This window comes from Salmo salar, chromosome 28 (genome assembly GCF_965601325.2).
Source record: "Salmo salar chromosome 28, fSalSal1, whole genome shotgun sequence".
Lineage (NCBI taxonomy): Eukaryota > Metazoa > Chordata > Actinopteri > Salmoniformes > Salmonidae > Salmo > Salmo salar.
The window spans coordinates 35,243,918-35,264,301 of NC_138318.1; the positions used below are offsets into that span (position 1 = coordinate 35,243,918).

The 20,384-nt window shown below is 43.8% G+C and overlaps 1 protein-coding gene across 2 annotated transcripts in view; it reads right to left on the reverse strand.

Moving 5' to 3' along the window:
- Positions 1 to 17,669, reverse strand: part of LOC106589885 (protein HID1) — a 24,408-nt gene extending 6,739 nt beyond the window's left edge. Inside the window, exons 1-13 of one of the 2 annotated variants that reach the window (XM_045710133.2) lie at positions 17,438 to 17,669; positions 15,464 to 15,613; positions 11,591 to 11,761; positions 9,056 to 9,172; positions 6,585 to 6,691; positions 6,226 to 6,342; positions 5,906 to 6,125; positions 5,688 to 5,744; positions 5,412 to 5,552; positions 1,524 to 1,614; positions 1,291 to 1,442; positions 753 to 831; positions 240 to 404 (exon numbers count right to left, since the gene is read on the reverse strand). In XM_045710133.2, coding sequence (XP_045566089.2) covers positions 240 to 404; positions 753 to 831; positions 1,291 to 1,442; positions 1,524 to 1,614; positions 5,412 to 5,552; positions 5,688 to 5,744; positions 5,906 to 6,125; positions 6,226 to 6,342; positions 6,585 to 6,691; positions 9,056 to 9,172; positions 11,591 to 11,761; positions 15,464 to 15,613; positions 17,438 to 17,503 — 1,633 coding nt within the window. In that variant the 5' untranslated portion in view covers positions 17,504 to 17,669. Of the gene's footprint in view, positions 1 to 239; positions 405 to 752; positions 832 to 1,290; positions 1,443 to 1,523; positions 1,615 to 5,411; positions 5,553 to 5,687; positions 5,745 to 5,905; positions 6,126 to 6,225; positions 6,343 to 6,584; positions 6,692 to 9,055; positions 9,176 to 11,590; positions 11,762 to 15,463; positions 15,614 to 17,437 lie in introns of both variants that reach the window. The other variant, XM_045710132.2, reaches the window with a different exon arrangement.
- Positions 17,670 to 20,384: the final 2,715 nt, after the last annotated feature.

The following is a 20,384-nucleotide window of genomic DNA, read 5'->3' on the forward strand; positions in this document are numbered from 1 at the left end:
ACCGTTCCCATACTGCCCAGTCAATGCTAGGTAACGTCTTTGGAGGAGTCTGAGCCAGCCTCTTAACCACAACCATTCTAGATTTTCTTTACTACTGTGTGATGTCTGACAACATGAGACTAGAGCCTGGGTCCCAGATCACTTTGTGCCGTCTTGACAACTCCTTGTCACTTATTGCCATGTCTGACAAGAAAGCACAATCAGATCTGGGACCTGAGCTAACTAGAGCCAGTTTTTACCATCAAACTGATACTGGATGAGGTTGTTGAAGACCTCCAGCAGGAAGAAGACAAGATGGTGGTTCTGGGAGGCAGAGAAGAGGAACCAGTTGGTGGAGAAGGCTTCCAGGAGGTGGAGCAGCTTGTTAGCTGCCACCATGGACAGACTCTTCAGGTAAGGAGACACTGTGGAGGAGAAACAGAAATTAGTTGGTTAACTGCCACCATGGACAGACTCCTCAGGTAAGGAGACACTGTGGAGGAGAAACAGAAATTAGTTGGTTAACTGCCACCATGGACAGACTCCTCAGGTAAGGAGACACTGTGGAGGAGAAACAGAAATTAGTTGGTTAACTGCCACCATGGACAGACTCCTCAGGTAAGGAGACACTGGAGGATGGTGGTGTACTGGTGTCAATAACCTGCAATATCCAGATGCAGCCAACAGGTGGCGACCATTTCAATGACAGTCAAGACACTCACCCAAAGATTTAAATAGAATAGAAGTATTATATTGTATCTTTGAGCACTCACCGTTCACTACGATAGTGAGCAGGCAGTCAAAGAGGGGCTGCAGGCGTTGATGTCCACTAGTGATGATCTTGTGGAAGATCTAGACAACCACATATGAAGATGAGGCAGTTGATCCACCAGCCTCCAGACAGTTATGTTAATACTATATATCACACTATGATCAGATTTTTCTGCACTTGAATTTTTTTTAAATGTGTGCCTCTGCCGCCGGCAAACAACGACCTTCATCAGAGCATGCTACTGCATCCTCCCATCCATCCATCCTCCCTCCCTCCATCCTCCCATCCATTAATCCTCCCTCCTATCCATCCATAATTGTTTGTGCCCCTGCCGTCGGTAACCAATGACCTTCAGAGCATGCTACTGTATCCTCCCATTCTTCCTCCCATCCATCCCTCTCTCCCATCCATCCCTCCCTCCCATCCATCCCTCCCTCCCATCCATACATCCAGCCTTCCTCCCTCCATCCATCCATCCTCCCATCCATCCCTCGGCATCCAGGGAAGCATTGAGACGTCGCTCAGACAGCTCTACTCACCACTATGAGCAGGTCAGCATGAGTTCCAGTGAACACAGGGATGTCCATGGGGACTCGTACAGAGTAGGGTTTATTCAAACGCACACCAAAGTTCCTCTCTCCACTCAGCAGCAGCAGGATAAACACACCGATGTGTACCAGGCCCACACGAGCTGCACACACACACACACACAGAGTACATATAATAATAAGAAAAACACACACACACACACACACTGCTCTGTGGGACTCACACTGGTCAGCCCGTGCATCATTCAGGTAAAACAGGATAGGCACCAGGACATCCAGAACATCACTGCTCTTCAACACGAAGAACAGGAACTTCTGAAACACAAAGATAGCAAGTTTGTAGGTTAAACGAGATCAACAAAAGGCACTAAGATAGTGAGCTTCAATATTATAGGAATATTCTCGCTTGTACTTTGTGGAAACAGTTAGGAACACCAATACTGTACTTAAAAATGTCAGACCCCCGGAGGTCAGACACAGACAATAGACAATACTTGTCAAAGTTAAAACAAGACCATTGTCACAATCTTTTTAAAACATGTTCTCTAGAGAAGCTGCAAAAGTGACTCAGGTGACGAAACACATTAAAACATCAAATCTGTATTTGGGAGGTAAACACTTCTCCTCAGTGCATTCCCCATCAGAGAGGAGGATGTAATCAATGTGCGACGCATCCAGGAGTGTACGAAGCACACAGATGAACAGATGGCACAGTGCTGAAGGCAGAAGGGTAGAGCAATGTGATGTGTTGAGGTGGATAGGTGTGATAGGCCACATTATTCTACAGACGACCCTCTCGGCGTTCTACAGGCGACCCTCTCGGCGTTCTGTGTGTGCTCGATTGTATACACCTGTCAGCAACGGGTGTGGCTGAAATAGCTGAATCCACTAATTTGAAGGGGTGTCCACATAATTTTGTCTATATTGTGTATCTAAAATTTGTTTAGATTTAGAATGGCCCATTAACAAATGGGCAAGAACAGGGGACGGGGGAAAAAAATAATTTCTCTCTGTTTGACTCGAATAGCGAATGGAGGCCGCTGTCATGACGTTGCTCTGTTGGTGAGGTTTATGACCCCCATAAATACCTTTCCCCCTTTTCTCGCTCTACTCTACAGAATGGATCTTGGAAACCCCTTTGTTAACATAGAGAGAGTATGGTAACGTCAAAAGGTTGGGAACGGAACAATATTTCGGTAATCCAACCAGTTGAAAGTGTCCGTTGGTACTGAAAGAATATGATGTCAGATCAGTTGGTGTCTGGGACAATATATCTGATGACAGGATGACATAAATTGTATCTTGGAAAGTCTACACATTCTAGTCATCAGATTCACATGGAATTGTAGTGCAATTTAAATGCTAAAATATGAAACTATTTGTGAAAAGATTAAATGTAATTTTAGTTTTAATATGAGAGAATTGTTTTCATAAGTAAAATATGCTCACTCAATGGCCACGCCCAAGTGAACCAATTCACGGAGGGCTAAGCCAACCTCAGCATGAGCTCTGGTTGCAAATGGTTGAACGACTACAACCTAACTAAATAACATTGTGTTCCCGGTGACATGAGGACTGATGTCCATACATTTAAAAGGGCAAATTTCAACGTGGAGGTGACGATCGCCACGCTGGAAGGATGAATTTCGACTATACCAGCCAGAATATATCATGAGCTTATAGTATGGCAACTTGGTATGAACTTTGAACTCTTGATACATCCTAGACGTCGAGTTATCAGCAGCAACTGTAAACGTGCGTGGCCTAGGAAAGGACGGACAATCTCTTCAGAGCGACAGGGTACTACAACGTATCCGTTCTACCACACGACTACAACGTATCCGTTCTACCACACGACGACAGCGTATCCGTTCTACCACACGACGACAGCGTATCCGTTCTACCACACGACGACAGCGTATCCGTTCTACCACACGACGACAGCGTATCCGTTCTACCACACGACGACAGCGTATCCGTTCTACCACACGACGACAGCGTATCCGTTCTACCACACGACGACAGACTACAACGTATCCGTTCTACCACACGACGACAGACTACAACGTATCCGTTCTACCACACGACGACAGACTACAACGTATCCATTCTACCACACGACGACAACGAATCCGCCAAGAAATATTCGTTAAAAGGACAGGGAAGATCTCTGCAGGGCAACCCAGCCTTCCATCTTCGACCAATCTATCGAAGCGCAGCTCAGAGTAAATATATTCCTTGCTTTTTCCTTTTCCCGAATGGACGGTTATTTAGAATGCATAAGATTCTGTATTTACGATAGCGTAGCTTCATAAGGTCCGATCAGAGACCCAATCCTTTTGTTCCTCAGTCTTCCCGCTCTTTCATTCAAACCCAACCCCCTTTCTTTGTGTAACCAACCATCATATTGGTTTTGTCCACTAGGGACGTTTTCTTTTATGACATAATTAGTAATCAATGTATGATCCATCCTGTGTATATGTAATTCTGTGTGATTATTTAGCTATTTAGTAAATAAATAATTAACCCAAATGTTGTATTGCTGATTCAACTTGTTAGCCAGGGTTCGTGAAGATAACCAAGAATTTTACGATGTTCAGATGAGAGTGAATAAGGTGACGATTAATAATTGACTGCTATTGATATAAAAGGTTACCAGGTCTTTAAGAGTTTATTCGGAAGACAACAGCTCTATAAAACATTCTTCCGTGGTGCCCCGACTTTCTAGTTAATTACATTTACATGATTAGTTTAAATCAGGTAATATTAACTACAGAGAATAGATTTTATAAAATAGCATGTCATATAATTTAATCCATAGTAAAAACACGACACCGCTTTCCTGTTGGTTCGTTTTTTCAAATCATGCCAGGTAGGCTACTCCGGTTATTTCACTCCAAGCATCAACCAACCACTGTTTGAGGAGCATGCAGCCTCTTCCTACTCGACAGGTGATATTCCACCCAAACTCTGTATGCCATGGGCCTTCCAACCTTGTCCCTGCAGCTAACCAGTGGTTAATTTGGGAAATTAAGTGAAATCTGTTTGGGAACATTGATAGTTTTCACAACAAAACATATTTAATTAAATCGGTGACAGCCCGTCTCTCTGTGTGCTTGAGAAAGGAATGAAGGAGAGAGAGAGGAGGAGATGGAAACTCACAGTGGTGAGATATTCTGTAGCTAAAGGTAATATGCCAGCCTATATGAATAATAGAAGCTATTCAAGGCTATTCAAAATCAAATACAAATTCATTATAATTGTAGGCGAACTCTGTAAGCTGCAATGCACAAATCAATGAACAAAAAGCATGGCCTAGGGCTATATGTTCTCTCCCAGACTCATGTATATACACATTTTGGAGCGTAGCATAACCATTCCATCCAGTATGCATAATAATACAGTCCACACTCAAGGGCGATTACTAGAATTAGTTTAATTTTGGAGTATAGGCTCGACCAATCATATACCAAAGAAATCTTAAAAAGACATCTTAACCAAAGACATCTTAAAAAATGTTTTGCCATACGTAATATGTGGTAGGCTATGTATTGTAGAAAGGCACAATCCTTATTTTAATTCAGTATTTTTTTTCTCCCCGGGCTTGGGCTCATATATATATAGGAGAGGAGGGGAGAAAAAAAATACTGAATTAAAATAAGGATTGTGCCTTTCTACAATACATAGCCTACCACATATTACGTATACGGTCACCATGACAGCCGGTGCGGCGGTAATACGGTCACCATGACAGCCGGTGCGGCGGTAATACGGTCACCATGACAGCCGGTGCGGCGGTAATACGGTCACCATGACAGCCGGTGCGGCGGTAATACGGTCACCATGACAGCCGGTGCGGCGGTAATACGGTCACCATGACAGCCGGTGCGGCTGTAATACGGTCACCATGACAGCCGGTGCGGCGGTAATACGGTCACCATGACAGCCGGTGCGGCGGTAATACGGTCACCATGACAGCCGGTGCGGCGGTAATACGGTCACCATGACAGCCGGTGCGGCAGTAATACGGTCCTAGTAAAAGCTAATACAGCACTGTTGTATCATTCAATGTAGGAATGATGGGATGCAGGTACTATCGCTCCAGTCCGAACCTTGTTGAAGTCACAGAGCTTCCAGAAGAGCACCAGTAGCTCCTGATGGAACCGGATCTTCTTGGCTGAGTTGGGCAGGTAGGTCTGGATCAGAGGGTTGGTCATCAGTCTGGCCAGACCCTTCAGGATAAAGCTGAAGTCCTGGAGAAAGACAACAACAAACTCTCCATTCAAAATGTACTGCGACTTGAATGGTTTAAAAAAAAGGATATCTGATTGACCCAGAGTCATATGGTTCTGGATTGACCGTTTGAACAGTGTACGTTAGTGTCTCACCTCCTCCCTATGGATCCTGGACAGGTAGTTTACAAACAGGTTGTCTGGTCCCACAGGCTGAGAACACAAGGAAGAGAAACATTATGATAACAGATACAACAACCAACAATTCCACATGGCCAGAGACAAGATGGAGCTACCACCATGTTGCTTATTCCTACCCAGTTCTCTCAGATCTCCACAAGAAGGGGATTTGAGAATCAGGCTCTCTCTTTTACCTCTAGGTCCTCCATGGCAGAGGCGGAGTGGTCCAGGCTGTGTTGGGCTGCGGCTGGCCCGGCCTCGTGCTCCAGAGTCACTATGAGGATCTGGACAGCATGCTCCACCAGCACCTCTCGGTAGTCAGAGAACATCAGGTGATTGTAGGGGATACCGTAACCCACTGCGTCATAGGCACACACCACGTTGAGGAGAGATGTGAAGAGAGGCAGGGCATGTCTGGGAGGAGGAGAAAGAAGTTAGGATTAGTGTAACACACACTCTTCAGACCAAATCTTCAGTCATAAAGTGTGTGTGAGTGAGAGAGTGTGTGTGTTACCTGTTGTCTGTAGCGCAGAAGAAGGTGACCCAGGGGTTGAGGATGATGTTGTCAGCAGAGGGGGCCAGGTACATGGCCTCAGAGAAACAGGTCAACAGCAGTTTAAGCAGCTCCGTCCTGACCAGGACAGTGGAGAGAAAAATATGAAATATAATCTCTAAATCAACTCCGAGCCCCCTCTAGGCACTTGTGTAGATCTGAGAGGGCTGGATAGGTGTGGGTAACATAGTGAAGAGTTTCATCTTGCCCCCGATGAACCAAGTGGAATTGTCGCCATATTGATTATACCTATCCTACACAAGTAGATCTAGTAATCTACTTGTGGGGATGCTCCCCTCTCCATCTTCCCTGGGTCTCACCTGTTGAGGTCATGGGTGTAGTTGAGTGGGGGGGACTGAGCGAACCCCACTCCTGCCTCCCAGATGTACTCACAGCTGTCTATGGACTGCATGTCCTCCGCTGTGTCCTGGGGAAGAGAAGAACACCGAGGTGACCTTCAAGCCTAGTCTAGCAGCAATTCCATTTTAATATTATAGTTACACTCCATAAAACGTAGAACAATGATTGTTCGGTTAACTAAACATGGCACAAACCATAGTTCATTGCACAACGGGTCATGTGAAGAATTCATGATTGTCAAAATGGGACAGTGCTGAGGTCACAAAGGAGACGGTGGGCCATGTTTTATTCATATCAGCAGAGGGTAGAGGGCTGTGGACAGAGAGGGCTGTGGACAGAGAGGGCTGTGGACAGAGAGGGCTGTGGACAGAGAGGGCTGTGGACAGAGGGGGCTGTGGACAGAGAGGGCTGTGGACAGAGGGGGCTGTGGACAGAGGGGGCTGTGACAGAGAGGGCTGTGAACAGAGAGGGCTGTGAACAGAGAGGGCTGTGAACAGAGAGGGCTGTGAACAGAGAGGGCTGTGAACAGAGAGGGCTGTGACTGTGAGAGCTGAATCATGAACTAAAACGCACCGGGGCCCGTCGGTCATGAACGGGTAACTGATATAAATGGAGCATGTGTGGTTTAACAGAGACAAACAGCCTGATGGACCAGCCAGGGGGACGGATGCAGGTTCAACCTGTGAGCCTACATTAGTCCATCTAAATGATTTGAAAAGTTAACGATCCAAATGGTGAAACTACTCCACTTCATTCAGAGCGTGTATCAAAAGCTAAACTTTTTTTAATTTTTTTTTTAAAGGCAAACTTGCAATGTATTGGAGGCTTAAAAGCTGAATCTCAGCATAAAGTTCATTGGGTTTTTAAAAATATTTTCTCTTTCAATTGTGGAATCAGTTAGCAATAGCATCTACTGTTGCTTGCTAAGGTCTGTGCATGTTCTATGAATCAATTTAGCCTAGCTTGTATTATTTATAAATCATGTTACATGTTGGAAGTGCGCTCACAATCTAATTGTCATTTGTCCAATGATTAATTATTTCTTTCAGTTATTTTTTTAAGGAGTGGCTCAGTCCCACTCCTACTGTAGTTCATTTTTCATAAAGCTTTTATTGAAAAGAGAGAACAGTGTTGAAAAGACGGAGAAGATATGGGGAAGGTGGGTTGGATTCTGACCCATGCCAACTCTGGCACGTGTGTGCCGGGAGTCAGCGGTTGTAAGCGACAGACACTGAGGCCACCAATAATGTATTTCTTTCCTATTGGTTGCCTTGAACATGTAATAAAACAATTACATTTCCCCTAACGAAAAATGCATCTACCTCCTACAAATATGTCCATATATTATAATCCACATGAGAATTCCCAAGAGACCCGCTGTAGCCTGTACGTAGGTTACTTGAACTGTCTCAGGTAAAATGTAGGTATGGTACTGCATTGTATACAAACACCGCTTCCAGCTGCCCCCCTGGCTCCGATTCTAAATATTTCTTCAGACATTAAAATCCTCCTGCTGCAGGATTATTTCCCTCCTGTGACAAAACAGGTCAAATTAAGATCCTACATCTGTATATAGTGCACGAATTTTGATCAGGACCCATAGGTGCTTTGGTTAAAAGTAGAGCACTATATAGAGAATAGGGTGAAATTTGGGATGTAACTTTTGTTCACACTTCCTTCTACCTGAGTGGAGCACTCGCCTGACTTTACCAATGTACAACACCAGAGAGAGATAACAGTGGCAGCCAGGCAGACATTTGAATGCATTGTACTAAAGCCTAGTTAGAACCTAGCTGTCAGCAGCAGCCTCATTGTTAATCTTCATAGATGACTATATTAAGAGAGAGTTCAGTTCACAATGTTGTGCAGTCAGTCTTGCAGGATAGTATTCACTCTCAATAGTTGACTCTAACCATGGAAGTGAGACGTTCTGTGTGTATCTGTGAGTGAGTGATCAACTGGGGGATTAGGAGGGTCTCCACTTTATTTCACAACCTGCCTAACACCATTGGGTCCTGTCCAGCAAACAACACCATAGAGGTGTTTGCTCAGTGGATAAGGAGTGTCTAACACCCTCTTCCTTTCTCAGCCCAGTTGACAAACATGGCCGAGGGCCACACCTCACCTCACACGGCTCCCGCTGTGCACTGGAGTCACTCATTAACCCTGAACCACTGCCTGCACAGAGGAGACATTCTGGGACATTGTGTTCACTTACGGACCAATCCTGGCTTGGGTTCCGTGCAAATGTCCACATAAATGTCCTTTACGTGCACAGATCTTGAATTACAATTTGGTCTCTCAACAAAAATACAGGACGATAAACTACTTGCCCAGTTTGTATTATCTGTTTCTTAATCTCACAAGAGGAACGCTGGTCAAGACAAATTTCTCTCAAGAGTGTTTGTCCGAAGTGGAGGGGATTACTCACCGAGCCTGTCCTCTTGTGGCTCTGGACGGTGAAGTCTGGACAGAAAAGCAGGTCAGATACAGCCAGGAGGAGAGACTCAGCCAGGGGCCTCGCTCCATCATCATCATCACCTTCATCCTGCTGGGAGATAAGACATCATCATCATCCTTCTCCTCCTAAGACACAATCCAATTCTTCTCCTCCTCCGCACCACCACCTTCATCCTCAGTCCGTGGTTCCCATGGCACTATGAGTTCACCTAGGCAGAGAGCTTTCTAAATATCCTCTAGATCTGTGGGGGGGGGGGGGGGTTGATCACTTACATCATGTGGTCTTGACTCTACGAGCTTGACCTTTTTCAGATGAACTCGTGGACTCTGCGTGCAGTTTGAAGTAAGTTGCTAACTAGCGTTAGCACAGAGACTAAGTCTATGGGTACCTGCTAGCATGCTAACAGATACCCATATAAAATTGGGGCTCCCGAGTGGCGCAGCGGTCTAAGGCACTGCATCTCAGTGCAAGAGGTGTCACTACAGTACCTGGTTCGAATCCAGGCTTCATCACATCCGGCCGTGATTGGGAGTCCCATAGGGCGGCACACAATTGCCCCAGCTTCGTCCGGTTTTGGCCGTCATTGTAAAATAAGATTTTGTTCTTACCTGACTTGCCTAGTTAAATAAAAGTTAAATAAATAAATATAATTCCAGTCATTTTGTTAACAGAAGTTAGCATTGGCTCGTGAAACTACCTTTAACTTACTTCTTCCGAGACATAAAAAAGGGTTCCACGAGTTCATCTGCCTCTGGGGAAGTAGATAACGGGCCTCATTGCCAAAGTATTCCTTTAACAATGTGTTGTTTGTTTTGCTCTATGGACTTTAGGAACCACAATGGAAATACTGTAAGTCTGACTTTGTGTTATCCTCGTCACATTTTGTTTTTTAAATGTATGTGTTTTCTTTAATTGGCAAATCAATCAATCCTGCTAGGAGACAGAGAAAGAGCTCGGTCACAGGAAACATGTCATTGAGATACTAATAGTACATTTATATATTAATTACTGTAGTATATGTTGGGCTCAGTAGAACTGCATAAAGAATGTGACAGAAAAATATCAAGACTATTTTATAACCATAGTATCCCAACCAGTCCAAATCAGAGTGCAGTAGAGAATGCCTCCTCATTGATTGCTACAGCCATTCTGCACTCACACCCATTCCCATAATAGTTCACCATTCACCCATCCAGCCTCTCACTTTAATTAAAAGGTTACCCAATACCTCTTCAATTCAACCATTGTCCAGGAGGGATGCATGGGAGGCAAGAGGGAGGGGGGCACAATATGAGCACTGTTCAGGCAGGCTGAGGTGCTCTTCAGGCCAGGTAACAGAAGACCCAGCTGGCTCAACAATTAGCAGACATTAAGGGAGAAGGAAATCCCCCACTCAAAGAGCTCTCTCAACCTCAGGATAGTGTTCATTAGGCATGAAAACAGACTGAAATGGGGAGGCACAACATAACCTTGTCCAAAAATCAACAAACATTTTTTTTTTGTGTGTGTGTGTGTGTGTGTGTTATCAAGATGTTTGAAAAACTGTGTGTTATCAAGATGTTTGAAAAACTGTGTGTAAAGTGTGCCCTAATGAACACAACCCTGCTTGGTCAGATCTTACAACACTGGCAGGTCAGAGCTTTGAAAACCCGAATAGACACAGTTCCCACCAGACAACACAGCAATAGCTGTAGTAGTGGGGTCCAGACAGTACCAGAGTGGGGCACTCACAGATCCAAGTAGAAGATCTGTTCCATACAACGCTGAAAAGGGTGATGAAAGATCAAACCCGGAGCTGGGAAAGAATAGTATTTCTGTGTCTATCTGCTCTCCAACCCACTACACAGTGAATCTTGGGTGCTAATTTCCCAGCATGCTTTTCACCATGAGAAAAACAATCCTTTATCCAATGATCTGTAAACAAGTACATCTATCTGTACATAAAGTAATTCAACCAGAAATGAAATGATTTGTTCAGTCAGTGACAGTGCTGGGTAAGGACTATGGTGAAGCAGTCATGAACTCACTAGTCTGATCCAATCACGTCTCTCTCTCTCTCTCTGTAGAGACATAGCAGGCATGCTGATGTAAGTTCATAGGGGGAAGAGAACACACACTGATTCTGAGAGACTGAGTTCATTTAATGGATTGCATAACAGGCAATCTTTTCAACTCAAGCTGCCAGAAAGCTTGAGAAAGAGGCTAGCAAGTGGAGACAGAGGCTAGCATCCTTGGCAGTGTGCATCCCTCTTAATTTGCCAAGGGGAGCCAAAAATGAAGGGAACAGAAAAGTGAGTCTCAAACAAACTAATAATAATTAATATGACCTCTGATAAACCGATACACAAATTGCATATATCATGAAATCACAACTTCAAAAGGGCTCAATGTCCAATGGGCTAGGGTAGCACAGAACACATCTGCACAGGATTTCTTATCTCTATTGGAAGGGCGCCGTTCTGGTCAGTTTAGCCTCAGCCAAGATGAGGAGAACAGTAGACTTACCCCAGCTCTCCCGGCACCAGGCACGGTGGACCAGAAGAAGCCTCTCCAGTCTGCGTCCTCAAAGATATACGGTAGGATACGTGTGAGCAGACGGATGCAGTTCAGGACGATCTGTCTCTCCTTCTCTGAGGGACAACCAGAGTCAGCCCCCTGGACTAGTTTCTCCACTGCCTGGAATGGACACATTAACATGTATAGTTAGTACAACACAACACAGCTTCATTTCTTGCTTATACAAGTGTTTCCATTTGAGGTCTTTTACAGTAGACCCTTGAGGCTCGACACAGGCATAGAATTCAACAGTAGTTCTGTCCATCTGCTGCAGTAATAAAGCCTTTACATTCACCTTAACAGGGGACAACAAACACCAGCATTCCTTTCACACCAACTGTATCCAAGGTAACCAATGGACTCTGTTTAAATACAGAAAAGGGTCAAACACACCACACACACACACACACACACACACACACATGCTCAGTCCCTCTTTCTATTGAAAACCCACAAGAGACATATTGGAAGCAAACAAAGATGGATCGCCTGACCGGTACAGCACCACTAAACACACTCAGAATACGCCTGTTACAGCACCACTAAACACACTCAGAATACACCTGTTACAGCACCACTAAACACACTCAGAATACGCCTGTTACAGCACCACTAAACACACTCAGAATACACCTGTTACAGCACCACTAAACACACTCAGAATACACCTGTTACAGCACCACTAAACACACTCAGAATACACCTGTTACAGCACCACTAAACACACTCAGAATACGCCTGTTACAGCACCACTAAACACACTCAGAATACACCTGTTACAGTACAGCACCACTAAACACACCCAGAATACACCTGTTACAGTACCACTAAACACACTCAGAATACGCCTGTTACAGCACCACTAAACACACTCAGAATACACCTGTTACAGTACAGCACCACTAAACACACCCAGAATACACCTGTTACAGTACCACTAAACACACTCAGAATACGCCTGTTACAGCACCACTAAACACACTCAGAATACACCTGTTACAGTACAGCGCCACCTGTTACAGCTACACTAAACACACTCAGAATACACCTGTTACAGCACCACTAAACACACTCAGAATACGCCTGTTACAGCACCACTAAACACACTCAGAATACGCCTGTTACAGTACCACTAAACACACCTGTTACAGCACCACTAAACACACTCAAAATACACCTGTTACAGTACAGCACCACTAAACACACTCAGAATACACCTGTTACAGCACAGCACCACTAAACACACTCAGAATACACCTGTTACAGCACCACTAAACACACTCAGAATACACCTGTTACAGTACAGCGCCACCTGTTACAGCTACACTAAACACACTCAGAATACACCTGTTACAGCACCACTAAACACACTCAGAATACGCCTGTTACAGTACCACTAAACACACCTGTTACAGCACCACTAAACACACTCAGAATACACCTGTTACAGTACAGCACCACTAAACACACTCAGAATACACCTGTTACAGCACCACTAAACACACTCAGAATACATCCACTGTAATGTTACTGTACTACTTGCATTGTGCTACTTCCTCAGCTGTATCCAAGGTAGACAACAACAAAAAAGGTTAACCCCTTACATCTCCTGGGAATTAGCCTATATGGTTAAGGCTACATTGAACGTTTTTTTTTTTACTTTATTTAATTTACTTTTTCTCCCCAATTTTGTGGTATTGAATTGGTAGTTTCAGTCTTGTCCCATCGCTGCTACTCTCGTACGGACTCGGGAGAGGCGAAGGTCGAGAGCCGTGTGTCCTCCGAAACACAACCCAACCAAGCCGCACTGCTTCTTGATACCAACCACACCAATGTGTCGGAGGAAACCCCGTACACCTGGCAACCGTGTCAGCGTGCATTGAGCCCGGCCCACCACAGGAGTCGCTAGTGCGCGATGGGACAAGAACATCCCTGCCGGCCAAACATTCCCCTAACCCGGACGACGCTGGGCTAATTTTGCGCCGCCCCATGGGTCTCCCGGTCGCGGCCGGCTGCGACAGAGTCTGGACTCGAACCAGGATCTCTAGTGGCACAGCTAGCACTGCGATGCAATGCCTTAGACCACTGCCCCACTCGGGAGGCCTGAAATGTTTCTTACAGAAGAAATATGGACCGCATATGTATAACCATGGTAACAATCAAAAGGAAAGATTATGGGGATAAATATTAGACTAAAGGTGAGGACACAACAGTTCACCTGACACAAGACTGAATCCAAACACTACACTATTGATTTTATGTGCATTTTACATTTACTGTACTTTTCGCCACATTTGTTGATAACGAAATCTGAAAATACTCTGGATACATTCAAAGAATATTCTTGGAAAATGTGGGGTAGGTGCAACATAAGACGAAAACAATGACAAGGGTTTGAGTAGAGGACTAACTGGTGTTTCCAAGTGGCCACACACCCACCCACACACACACACACCTCTCCAAAGTGTCCACAGTTCCTAAGTCATTTCAATGCACTTTTATGACTCAGAAGAGTCTTCAACTATAAGGTGTTTTTTTGAGCTCTCCTAGCTGTGCTGTTGAGGAACTAGAACAAGCACACTTGTAGCTGTTAAGTTTGGAACACAACCCTGCATCCCCGCTGTTGTTTACACAATCCAAAAACGGTCCATTATAAATCGCAATCTGGGTCAGGTGGGCATCATTTGAAAGCTTGTTCTATTACAACTTGACTTGCTAAACTAGAAAATACGATCTTACAGTGTTAGGCTTTCAGTAGAGAATTCAGAGAAGCAAATCGTACTTTAGGTCCGCATAGAATGGAGTCATTTGTGCATTCAGATGCATGGCCCGGGGCAAATTTGCTTCACAATAGGACAAACATCAGATCATTATGTTCAGGACAACCCAGGGTATAACGCCATGTCATCATGTAACTGTACATCAAAACACAGAGATCATAAACGTTGACACTGTATATTACATGACTTTAATGATATGGAAATGTGAAGTGCACGTTTGGACTCACAGGTGTTTTGGCTTACTTGTACGACATCAAAGCAATATTTATTAGTCTTCAACGTCTCATCTTTCAAAATACATTAAGATCTAATCAAATCCTCTTCATTTACAGTATTTCCCCTCACTCAGACAACCAAAAATGTGCAAGAGTTGTCCAATTAGAGGGAGGGATGGGTCAACTTGTCAGTCAAAACCCATATAGAGCTGTGAAGCAGAGACCCTGAGCTCTGACGTCATGTATAGCATGTTACTGTACAGCCACTGCGTTTATATTTAGGCACTTAGTGTCCAAATCTGCCATTTTCAACCCATAAATGGGTGCAAATGTTAAGGGCCACACACACACAACAAACCTTGTGGAAACACACAAAAGCATAGCCTAGTGGTTAGCGCGTTGGACTAGTAACCAAGAGGTTGCAAGTTCAAATCGCAAAATCTGTCGTTCTGCCCCTGAACAAGGAAGTTAACTCACTGTTCCTAGGCCGTCCTTGAAAATAAGAATTTGTTCTTAACTGACTTGCCTAGTAAAATAAAAAGGTTATTTCTTTATTTTTTAAATCCCATTCAAAATCCTATTTTCCCTAACCCCTAAACCTAACCCCAGAACCTATACTAGCTCCTAATCCAAAACTAAATTATAACCCTAACACTAATTCTAACCTTAACCCTAAACCCCCTAGAAATAGCATTTGACCTTGTGGGGCCTAACAAAACACCCCCAGTTGGTCAAATGTGTGTTTGTTTAGTGTTCTTGTGTGATCTTATGGTCCCCAAAAGTATAATTAAACACATCCACACACACAGGCACACAGCCTACATTACCTTGTAACAGAGGGTTGCCAGATTGGAGGGAGATTCTTCTCTGACAGCTCGTATCTCCGCTGCCGGCACCAGAGCAAACACATCCTGGACAGTGGTGGCAGTATCCGTCCAGAACTGGTCCCAGAAGGCATGGTCTGTAGCCTCCACGGGCTGGGGGAGATGAGGCAACATACAGAGATCAGATGCATCCGCCTACAGGAGAAGAGAGCTGCTTGGCTTTCGACTACAGGAGAGAGAGAGCTGCTTGGCTTTCGACTACAGGAGAGAGAGAGCTGCTTGGCTGTCGACTACAGGAGGAGAGAGAGAGCTGCTTGGCTGTAGCCTACAGGAGGAGAGAGAGAGCTGCTTGGCTGTAGCCTACAGGAGGAGAGAGAGAGCTGCTTGGCTGTAGCCTACAGGAGGAGAGAGAGACCTGCTTGGCTGTAGCCTACAGGAGGAGAGAGAGAGCTGCTTGGCTGTAGCCTACAGGAGGAGAGAGAGAGCTGCTTGGCTGTAGCCTACAGGAGGAGAGAGAGAGCTGCTTGGCTGTAGCCTACAGGAGGACAGAGAGACCTGCTTGGCTGTAGCCTACAGGAGGACAGAGAGACCTGCTTGGCTGTAGCCTACAGGAGGAGAGAGAGAGCTGCTTGGCTGTAGCCTACAGGAGGAGAGAGAGAGCTGCTTGGCTGTAGCCTACAGGAGGAGAGAGAGAGCTGCTTGGCTGTAGCCTACAGGAGGAGAGAGAGCTGCTTGGCTGTAGCCTACAGGAGGACAGAGACCTGCTTGGCTGTAGCCTACAGGAGGAGAGAGAGACCTGATTGGCTGTAGCCTACAGGAGGAAGGAGAGAGCTGCTTGGCTGTAGCCTACAGGAGGAGAGAGAAACCTGCTTGGCTGTAGCCTACAGGAGGAGAATAAACATCAGGGGCCGGTTCCCCAGATACATAATACTTAATCACTTTTGATGGAGATTCTTTATTGCTTTTTAGTCCAGGATGGATGGATGGGTGGGTGGTCTGGTTGGGTGTTCGGGAAACCGGCCAAAGAAGTAGACATATGATGGAACACATGTTTGTTCTGGTCAGACAAATAAATAAATAAATAAATAAATAAATAAAATATTCAGCTACTGGCCTACTTCACATGTTCTTGATTTGCTCATGATTTGCATATTCTATTACAATACCAAATGTTCTAAGATCTTTCCAGAACGTCCTTGATGACAGAATAAATATAACCTAAACACTGTCGTTTAGACTGATGCTTATTTGGTTAACTTTAATGTATTTCAGCCCACATTAAATCAGCCACATTGTCTGAATGTTATGATTCATTCAACAACCACATCATCACAAATGTAGCTGGTAATGTTATCTAGACTACCCTTTGTCTTTTCAACAGCTGAATTGTTGGGTAAACCGTGCAACTGATCAATTCAAGTGCCAGCCACAAGAGCAGGCACAAATTAACTGTATTCAGACCTGCATGTCATTATAGTTCTGCATCAGATCCACCTTAGCCTCTTGGTGGGGTTTATATTATAAATACAGAAGTATGATTACAATGTTACATTTGATTACAAAATAGAAACATTGTTGCCAAGTTATGAGTCTACAATTCTATAACACAAATTTGCAGTATTTATAACAGTACCCTACAATTAATCTAATTGTCAGTTATATGCGCTGTAAATATATATATATATATATATATATATATATATATATATATATATATATATATATATATATATATATATCGCTTATGCCTACATTTTAATTAAAAGTTTACATTTAGACTAACCAGTAAACGCTGTTTTTGGACAGATGGTAGCCCTTACCATATTTATCCACCCTCTCATCCATGTGCCAAATACAACTTGTAGGCTACCATCTGGCGCACTAGAATTGCTATTTGTATCTTGAAAAACAGAACTGTTCATAAAAATTTAAACTCTGCATTAGCCTACCCAAAAGAGAGTTATTATTTCAACAAACCTGTGTTTTGGTTGTCAGTTGTATCACAGCTTTTCTGAAGTTGAGTTTGGAGTCAACGTTGCCCATTTTCTACTAGCCAGCAACCTGTTCGCTCCGTCTGAATCGCCTGTGTACGGTAACCACCGGTAGGTTGCTCTTGCGTAGTCGTGGATAATCTCACTCATCTGCCACTTCCTTCTCCAGCTACACTTGCGACGCACAGTCAGAAGGATTTGTGCTAAACAGGATTCAGGCAAGGCGACTTCCGGGATCCAAATGTACATATTTGTTTAATTTACGTCTTAATGGGAATTCACTGATGCAATTTCTTGACTATTTACCTGAACACCTGATGAATAAGTTCAACTAAAACTTGCTATTTGCAACCTGTAACTGTAACATGTACTAGACCTACTAATAATAATCATCATCATCATCATCACCATTTTAATTATAAGACAAGACAATAGTGAGAAATGTCCATCAATGTCCAGCCATAAATGTTTTACATTATGAAATATCTAGTTTATTTTGTAGTAGTTTTTTCAAATGTATTTACCTTTCCCTATAAAACTGCACAATGTAGAATAAATATTTAGAAATACATTTTGATGGACTGATACTTCAAATACAACATCATATTTAATATGATGGCTCCGTTGTTTGATGCCTCATCATTATCCTTTGGTTATTAGTAGTACAGCAGTGCCTCTCAGTGTCACACACTGGTACAGTTATAACAGGGTGGTGGTGCCCCTCTATTCAGTGAATTATGGTAGCCGTGTTATTATGAAGCAGAGGCACACAGCCTAAATCCACCCTGTCCTATCCTAGACCCGGTCCTATCCTAGACCCGGTCCTATCCTACACCCGGTCCTATCCTACACCCTGTCCTATCCTAGAACCTGTGCACGCTATTTGGGGACAATCTCAATTGCATTACCTTGATTTCAAGTCCTCTCTCCTCGCCTCCTCAAAAGTTAAGCAGACTAGTTGCATTGCCACCACCATTGCTAACTACCCAACGTTTATTGACTTGATTATTCCTGTCATTCTTAGTTTAGCTAAATGGTATAGTCGTTGTGCGTTCTCAATGGACATTCGGGTGCTTTCGTAAATTATCTCCGATTTCACAGCACTCTCGTCTGATTGTACCAGAGCGGAGAATAATGCATTTATGAGAGTTTAACACCCGTTGAATATGGCCGGTGTCAGTAATCAGCAAAAAAAAAAACGTAACTAAATTGTTGCCAGCAGCACAGTTATAGTCACCAACGCTCTGGATAACATGAAAACTGCCTAACCGGCTCTGCTAGGGCGAGTAAAATGGTCAGAGTGGTCTAATTTGTGTCTGGAAGTAGCTAGCAAGCTAGCCAACGTTAGTTTGGGTGCTTGACTGCCGTTGTAAGGCCAGATGTGTGCCCAGAGAGCAAAACGCTCTGAATTTACAGCGCACTCTGGCTCTGAAAGGATACTGTTCGTTTACAGTATACTAAAATGAACTAATAGTATATACTCATTAAGTATGTAGTATACAGTATGTTAGTATGGGTATTCGAACACAGATTCTGTTTATTATCTATGCATAGTCACTTTAACTCCACCTACATGTATATATTACCTCAATTATCTTGACTAACCGGTGCCCCCACACATTGACTCTGTACCAGTCCCCCCCTATATAGCCTCACTATTGTTATTTTACTCCTGCTGTTTCATTATTTGTAACTTTTATGAAAAATGTTTTACTTAACTATTTCTGAACACTTATTGTTCTTAAAACTACACTGTTGGTTAAGGGCTTGTAAGTAAGCATTTCACTGTAAGGTTGTATTCGGCGCATATGACAAATATGATTTGATTTGATTTGAAAAGCCAACAAGGGAATTTGATTAAGCAGAACCGTAGAACCTAGCCAACTTTGCAGCACCAAAACGCAGACGCAGGAGAAGAGGAAGAAGAAGTGCTCAGACTCAGACGGTGTGCATACCGTCCACCACTTCCGAGTATACTATTCACTAATGCTCAGTCCCTGGGCATAAAGTAGACAAGCTCAGGGCAAGGATCTCCTTCTAGAGAGACATCAGGAACTGTAACATACTCTGTTTTAAAGAATCATGGCTCTCTCCGGATATATTGTCCCCGTCCATTTAGCCAGCATGGTTCTCCGGGAAAAGGAAAGGTGAAGGGGTTAACAACTTATGGTGTGATTGTCCCAAACAATCACAGTACAGGAACTAAAGTCCTTTTGTTCTTCTGATCTGGAATACCTCACCATCAAATGCCGACCGCATTTCCTCCCAAGAGAATATTCTTGTGTCCTTGTCACTGCCGTGTATATTCACCCCTAAGCCGACACTGCAACGGCTCTCAAGGAACTACACTGGACCTTAATAAAGATATAAAGGAAATCTTAGGAAAACGCTACCAAAATTATGTCTACACATCTCATGTGCTACACACGCACCTTCCAGGATGGCTACAAGGCCTTCCCCCGCACTCCCTTTGGCAAATCAGACCTCCATTCTGCTCCTCCTCACCTATAGACAGAAACTTAAACAGGAAGCACCCGTGGTAAGGACTGTGCAACATTGGTACAATCGATTGGAATCTATGTGTCAAGATTCCTTATTTTTTCTCATTTTGATCAAGCGACAGGGAAATGTGCAGTAACACTCACTTCTGTCATCATGAAGTGATATGAGTGGCTAGATCAAGGACCCTCACGAACTGCACCATCGAGAGCATTCTGTCGGGCTGTATCCCCTTCTGCCCTTATAGAAAAAACATGATTTCACATAATATTTCCACAAATCATGTGTTTTTGGAACACTTCACATGTGGATTTTCATGTGATTACATAACTTTTCACATGTGGATTCAAATGTTCCCATTTGATTTCACAGGTGATTCCCTGCAAACAAAAATGAGTTGATACACACACAACTCTTTTAATATGTAGTTTTCA